Here is an 8,133-nt window from a genome sequence, read left to right on the forward strand (position 1 = left end):
ATTCGAAATCATTTGAAAATTTGATTATGTTCTAAATTTCAATTTGATTTGGATCACATATTCAAATTTCGAATATTTTGTTGATTGACACTATCTATACCTATCAATTTTTCTAACTCTTGGGCAAGATTGCAAGAGTAAGTATGGGAAAAACAGCGATGAAACTCTAATCTTTGCTCTAATTCAATTTTTATCATTGATTTTCGCTCAATCTCATGTATATGTATATATTCTAATTATAGTTTAGTCATAATCTTATGTAAATAAGTTTAATTTTAAATTATAAACTTACATTTAAAAAAAAATATAAAAATCATTATTTGTATTTATTATTAATCTTTTTACTAAAAAATATAGTCTAAATATAATTTATTAATATATATGAACTTATTTTGTATTAACTATTTTTTTTAAAAAAAATAAATTATATTAGATAATATGTGCATTCTTCAAATATATATCATTAATCTTAGGAGCCTTAGTATGAATGATAGAATTGCAGATAAAGTAGATAATTTAATTAAGCAAGACAGTGTTAATTTGTGACAAATTTTAGAAAAATATTTTTGGTAATTTTTTTTTTAAATAATAAATTAGTTATGATATTTGTAATATCAAATTTTAGTGTAATTTTTTTTAAAAAAATAAAAATCCTTAAAAATTTAAAGTTTGTTGGCGGTGTCTATATTATTATTATTTTTTTAAAAAGTGTGTTAGATTTTTTTTAAAAAAAAATATTATTTAAATACTTTCTCCCTCTTGCTAATAAATATATATTTATTTTTTGTATAATTAAAAATAATAATATTATTTTAATTACAATGAGTATTTTTTTTATATAAAATTAATAATATGATAGTAAAATAAAATATTTGTGAAAAAAAAAAATACTCCATTGGTTCTAGTTTAAATGGCTCTTTCAAGTTTTGTAATAGATGATTAAATAATAATTATATTATTAGTGAGTGGAAATACGATTTTGATATTTCTTTGACTTGATGTAAAAAATAATTATATATGTAATGATATGTTTATAGTTTAGCTTAAAATTTGAATATTTTGACATTGATTGGATTTTTATTACTTGGATCGTATTTGCATATATGATTACTTTTAAGGGATTCGGACAAAAATGAGAAAAATGTATTTTGAGTCGTGAGTCAGGCAGCAGGGAGTATAGTATTTTAATTTAATGATATAATTATTTTGTAATTTAACAATTTTTTTATTTTTTTTTTTGTCTAAACAAAAAAAGCAATAGATTGATTGTAATATTTTATAAAATTAAAATAATATAATTTTTAAAAATTATAAAAATAAATATATTACATGTTAAATTCTCTGTAAATAAAATCAAGGCAATGAGAAATAACTTATTTCAGAAATAAGATCATTTTTCTTTTTTTGGCATCATTTCTTTGCATGAAACACATCCTTAAATAATTGGGAAGGTGAAATATCAAGAAAAAAACAAAAGAAGAGAAAAATGTTTTTCTACGACACTCTCATTGTAAAAAAAAAAAAAAAAGTGAATTTTTTGCAAACCCTTTTAAGGATCTGATTTGATCCACAATTGATCTTTTACCTATTTTCCCTCTCGAATGTTTTTCCCTTCGATGATGCAAAAAGGCGGAGTTTTGGAGCTCTGTTTTCAATAAATCAGCCAAAAGAATCATCGTTAATCCTTTTCAGATCAGAAGGATTATCGCGGGAGGGGTTTGGATTTGGAATGCCGTTCAAAGCTGTAACCGCAGATGGCGCCGTTAGCCTCAATGATTTCCCAATTGAGATATTGCTTCACTTGGTCGTCAATCTCCCTGTACATTTCCAAAGGAAGAGCAGTTTAATATACATACGGTTGTGTTTGTGTTCGGATTAAAAAGGCCTCGTTCGTTTAGATTCATTTTGGTTTCGGGCATACCCTATCAATTGGCCCCCGTATCCCTCAATTTTAGGGCCATTAGGTTTCTGCAGTAATTGCAATTCCTTTATTTATGTCAAATCCTATTGCGGTGATCTTCAATTACCGACTTCTAGTTGAATTCCGAGTGTTTATGGTTATTAATTGCCGGGGTGGGAACTAGCTAGTGGAATAGGTAGTGGATTTCGATTGGATTTGTGTTTATACAAATCTGGTTCGATTCGAACGTGGAAGCTCAGGTTTCGTGTTCCTTATTGGCAACAATTTGGACAGATTCGGAATATTTGTATCCGATTTTTTTACGAAATTTCTAGGGTTCGTACATCGAAATGTTGTGGGGCTGACATTATTATCATTATCATTATTTCTATAGTCGTTAGATTTGTTTACTTGAGGCAATCATTTTTCTTGTTTTAGGTCTATTTCGGTGATTTGGGTCTATAACTTTGAGCGTAGGGATTTGGATCCATTGGATTTGCAGTTTGAGAGGGAAGGGGAATAATTTGGTTCTTGGGGTTGTTGAGGGTAGTTCTATTCATTATAGAATTGTTGGGACACAGTGGATGATAAAAGCAGGAGATGAGAGGTGAAGTTTTGGGATTGAGGGGACAACAATGACTACAGGGTCATTGGGTCTTCGATCTTCAGCAAGTTATGGGTCATTGCAGCAAATTCAGAACGGTTTGTTATCATCACTCCCAATTCAGAACACACCACCAGTCCCGCGGAAGTCTGCGAAGATGTCCAAGGAAAAGGAGAAATTGTACCACTGGATCTTCAAATTCGCCCCTCGAAAGAAGATTGGCATGTTCCTCTTGTGTCTGGTTTCCCTTGCAGTTTTCATGTGGGTGTTGCTTGTTGGCAAAGGTTTGGCCTCCTCTCTACTGTATCTTTGTGTTATTATTTGGATTCCTTCTTTGTAAAGCTTGTTTTAGGCAAATTGTTGGCAAGGAGAGTGCTAAATTGCTAATGTGAATTGGTAATGATATTACAGAAACATGGGAAGGTGGTCGCATTTAATGTACGACTGCTACTGCATTTAACCCCTAGTTTCCAAGAATACGAAAATGAATTCATGTAGTTTGCCCTTATGCTGCCGGTTTGGTGAAATGTTGATGGAAGCCAATGGGGAAGTGAATTTTGAATTGGCTCCCCTGTGATATGCTGATTGTATGGTTTGCTAACTTTGGCCTTTTGCAGGCGAAGATGCTCGGGACAGCATTTTATCGAACATCAATATTGTGTTGAGGCCAGAGTCTGAGGAGAAAGTTAATGTGAATCGGTCTACATCTGCAAGTGTGAATAAATCTTTGCTATCTCCGCCTCCAGCCACTGTTTATTTTACAGGATACACACTTCCTCCCGGTAATCCATGTGAGAATTTCAGGCTGCCACCACCACCAGCAGATAAAAAGAGGACTGGACCACGGCGTAAGTATACATTAGCAATTTAGTTTGGGGAAAGATGTTCTTACTCTAAACATATCATTAGTGTTCCTACTTTTGGTGATCTTTTCTTCTTGCAGCTTGTCCTGTGTGCTACCTTCCTTTGAAAGATGCTCTTCCTCTAATGCCAAATGCATCATCCTTTTCTCCGGTGCTGAAAAACTTGACATACATCCATGAAGAAAGTCTAAGTAAGTCAGAATTTGGAGGTTCAGAATTTGGTGGGTATCCTTCACTGAAACAAAGGAGTGAGTCCTATGATGTAAGAGACTCCATGAGTGTGCACTGCGGGTAAGATGCTTCCCTGTGACAATCTATCATGAATAATTTAGATTCAGTTGGATCTATAACCAGCGTTAGGCCTTATTCTTTCCCCTGATATTTGGTGCACCTGTAATAGATTTGTTAAAGGAGTGAAGCCAGGCCGTCAAACAGGCTTTGACATTGATGATGCCGACCTTCAGGAGATGGATAATTGTAGAGGGATTGTTGTTGCATCAGCAATATTTGGTACTGGCCTTCTGCATAATTATTAAGTTGAACATTAACTCTTACATATGTTAAGATGTGAAGCTTATCCTTGATTAGGGGCATTTGATTTGATACGTCAACCAAAGAATATTAGTGAATACTCCCAGAAAAATGTCTGCTTTCATATGTTTGTTGATGAAGAAACAAAGATTTTTCTGAGAAATTCTAGTGAGATTGGAAATGACAACAAGGTGGGGCTGTGGCGAATTATAAAGGTCAACAACCTGCCTTATTCTGATCCAAGACGCAATGGAAAGGTATACATAGTCTAGTTGGTATAACCATGGTGTTTAAGTCATATTTCCCAGTTAGTATTTGGGCTTTTAATTCTTAACCCCTGTCGGAACCTCTTAGTGGCCATTGTTCAGCTAGCTGTTACAGTAATAGGTTGTGCTTAGTTTTAACCTGTGTCTGCCATATGAATAGTCTGCTTTAGTCCTGTTTTGAAATTACTTTATCCGGAGTTTGCCTTTTTGATGTTAGATTCCAAAACTACTACTTCACCGGCTTTTCCCCAATGCCCGATATTCACTGTGGATTGATGCAAAGCTTGAGTTGGTCGTAGATCCAGTTCAAATTCTTGAAAGGTACAATTAGCTTGGTGCAAGTAGAGTGTTGTTGTGGTCAAATTTCAAAAATTAGTTTCCAAATTCTAGGCATCATTTTACAGGCTTATGGCCAGTTGCCTTTTACTATTTCTGCAGGTTTTTGTGGAGGAAAAATGCAAGCTTTGCAATATCAAGGCATTACCGTCGTTTCGATGTGTTTGTAGAAGCAGAAGCTAATAAAGCTGCAGGGAAGTATGATAATGCTTCCATCGATTTCCAGATTGACTTCTATAAAAAGGAAGGCTTAACACCATATTCTTCTAAGAAATTACCCATCACTAGTGGTAGCGTACTGCTTAACACTGTTTTCTGTATATTCCTTCGTTAAGGAATATACAGAATTTACCTTTTAAATTTTGCAGTATTATATGTAATTTTTTTGTGACTTTGGTTCCCAGATGTCCCTGAAGGGTGTGTGATTATTAAGGAGCACATTCCCATCGCCAATCTCTTCACCTGTCTCTGGTTCAACGAGGTGGACCGGTTTACTTCGAGAGACCAAATAAGTTTCTCCACTGCAAGAGACAAGATCCGGGCCAAGACTAATTACACCATTAACATGTTCTTGGACTGTGAACGGCGCAACTTTGTGATTCAGGTGATATTTCTGCATGACATTGTTGTGTTACTGCATCATCCCTTTGAGGTTGCTATGCTAATTTTTAGGCAAATTGCATATAATTTACATGTAGTTTGAAAATATGTATTATTTTGCTCGTGATTTAGAAATTGCATGAGATTTTCTTGTCTTTCAGAAAGCATTGGACAAAATCATTTTAGAGAAATTTCATGCACTATCCAGTTAACATCCTCGACATCTTCTTGCAATGCTCTTTAACAGATTAGATTCAGTTTCAGGCTGACACATGTTGTTCTTTTCTTGTTGGGATGTTGCAGGGTTACCACAGAGACTTACTTGAGCGCTGGCCGCCTCCACCTCCGCCACCTGTGATCATACCCCATGAGAATCCGAACAAAGCTCGATCAGGTAGGAGACTCCCCACAAGGCGTGGGAGAGACAGGCGATCCAGGAGGCACCGGAAAATCAACCCCGGAGGCAGCAGAGATTCTAATACCATCCATAATTTTTTCTAGGCGAGATTATTGATTCTCTTTACCTTGCCGGTTCAACGAGCTTTCGAATATAGGAGTGATCGAGCAAGACAGAGGAATTGTAGGTAATATTTTTCCTCGGATAGTAACATTAAAATTCTTTCTCTTCATTTTTGTTGGCTTTATTTCTTGTCAAGTGTTTATTCCAACACCCACAGATGTAACATTTATCCATTTTTGTTGTGTACATGCACATATGTTATAGTTCTTAATAATTTATATCTTTGGCATTGCCTCCATTGCTTCTTGTCTGATTTCTTGATTTTCTTTCTGGGTCAGTTTTTTTTTTTTTTTTTTTTTTTTTTTTGCTTTTGTTAGAGTTTGAATTTAATTTTTTTTTTTTTTGTTTTTTGGTTTAGGAATGTTTGCATTACCTGAATTAGAGACTGCTTCTCCAAAGAATTAGTATACCTGTGTTATAATTATATTGCCATTTTTAATGTCAATATATATATATATATATATATATACTCAAAATTGAAATATATTTCTTGTTAAAATTTTGCTGTCGTTTCGAGAGCAAAATTGGTACTGTACATCGGAATAGAGAAAAAGGAGGAAGCTGAAATGGGGTGCAGAGTTCGTAGGATTTTCTTCTCTCCGACGATCGGAAGTTTTTCAGAACTCCGCGAGCCTCTCTTCGCCTGGCGTCGGTACAATTAATGCATGTTTTCGTTTTCTTTTTTGATTCTTCCTGAATGCATTTTGTTTGATCGTCACTTAAATTTAGTGTGATTATAGACGGCGACAAGTGTAGTATTTACGCTGACAGGTTCGTTGCAGTACTAATTAGAAAATGACGACATCTTGAGTACAGTTGAATATCTTGTAGTGTAGATTGTCAATTTGATTAACACTAGGGTTTCTGGTTTGGTAATGCCTTCTGGTCGTTCGTATAAGTATTTGTGTTGATTCCTGGTTAAATCAGTTGCTGTGATGCTCCGTGTGCATTATACACCTTTGATGTCTTCGGTCCTTTCGTAATTTGGATATTCAAAAAATTAACCTGAATTACATGGTGGAAAGTGACGAAGGATTCATCCCTACCAAATTGAAAACATTAATTGGTACTGTTCCGCCATGAGATGTATCCTTGCGTGTAATAATGATTCTGTTCTACTAATGCTTATTCCTTTCAATTTGACACTCCTTTCTAAATATGTTTTGTATGCATCCTTTTTTAAGTCTGATGTAACCTTTAATGTAAATGGACTGCCCAACTGCTGTTGCAAGACCTTTAAGCTACAACAACAGTTCACCTGTTCAATTTGATTGGACATTGTAGAACAGGAGTCATGATATGGTTTTTGTTGCGCCAAAGTTTATCCTTAATCCAACACAATTTCAGATACATGGATAAGGACAACGAAACGATGTCCCATTTATTTCATTCGAAACAGTGAAGTATGCTTCACTCACATCTCCCTCAATGAAATAATGCGTCATTCACTTTTTCTCACTGTATCTCTTTCTTGCCTTTGTTCCCTTTCCCCACGTTGTCCACAACTACATAAAATGCAGTCTGATGACTTAGTCCTCACTACTTAATTAATTCACATGTCTTTTATCCATTCTTGGTTTTTGTGGTTTGTATACTCCCTCTTGTCATTGAGTTACGTCCACTCCACCACATTGTTACCAAAAAGCATCATTTTCCTTAGTAGTAAATTGGATATGGAAGTTTTTATTCAGGATCTTTGTATGACATATTCTTGATCTGTCTTAGCCTTTTCATCCTTAATGTAATTCATAGTCATCGCTCATAGCTTTAAAAGTTAAAAGAGTTATTTAATACAGACTGGAATATATTGTTCTTATATCTCCTTCCTATCCATCCCTCAAGGCTTGCTACAGATGTTTAAACAGAAAACTTGTGGAAACATTTATCTTTGAAAACACACTGAGCGGTAAGATCACTAGTCTTTTCTCCATCCTTTTTGGGTGTTTCTCTCTGTCTGGATGAAATCTACATACTTTGAAATGTTTCCATTGTTGGAGAATATCCCAGTTTTATCAAAGGCATGTGTACTCTACAAGTGCTTCAATGGACCTTACTTTTCTTGCCACCTATGCCCATCCTAACTTTTTTGCAATCTAAACTAGCTCCTTTGTTGAGTGCTCCAACTTGTGTTTAAAATATAGTTATGGTAATGGAATTCTTTGTCAATGCTAATAATTCCTCCACTTGCATGTGCCCAAATTGCCTGCTCTGCCCCACACAAATCTTCCATTTAAACACACTTTTAGGTAACGTTGCCTGTGGATTATTGATGGGATCTTTTTCCTGTTTTTGTAAACCCCATCCTAAACCAAATCTGGTTTGTTCACAAGGTAGAGCCTTGGAATATTCTTTGAGATTGTACTAACTGGACTGGACTCTTGAATTTTGGAAGATAGTGGGAAAAATTTCTTTAGGATATCTCTGGTTGAATCTGTAGTTTGCATTTTTAGATGTGCACATAATATGCAAGTATTTGCTAGACTATGGACTGATTTTAAAAAGGATACAGAATT

The 8,133-nt window shown here is 34.7% G+C and overlaps 1 protein-coding gene across 1 annotated transcript; it reads left to right on the forward strand.

Annotated features, from left to right (window-relative positions):
* Positions 1-1,541: 1,541 nt before the first annotated feature.
* On the forward strand, positions 1,542-5,858 carry LOC127254659 (probable hexosyltransferase MUCI70). Its single transcript, XM_051279888.1, has 9 exons — positions 1,542-2,788; positions 3,122-3,352; positions 3,448-3,658; positions 3,768-3,877; positions 3,956-4,155; positions 4,382-4,485; positions 4,603-4,790; positions 4,905-5,104; positions 5,404-5,858. Exons 1-9 carry the CDS (start codon positions 2,536-2,538, stop codon positions 5,599-5,601), a joined length of 1,695 nt encoding a protein of 564 aa, XP_051135845.1. The 5' UTR covers positions 1,542-2,535; the 3' UTR covers positions 5,602-5,858.
* The last annotated feature ends 2,275 nt before the right edge of the window (positions 5,859-8,133 follow it).

This window comes from Andrographis paniculata, unplaced genomic scaffold (assembly GCF_009805555.1).
Source record: "Andrographis paniculata isolate CXL003 unplaced genomic scaffold, ASM980555v1 Contig52END, whole genome shotgun sequence".
Taxonomy (NCBI): domain Eukaryota; kingdom Viridiplantae; phylum Streptophyta; class Magnoliopsida; order Lamiales; family Acanthaceae; genus Andrographis; species Andrographis paniculata.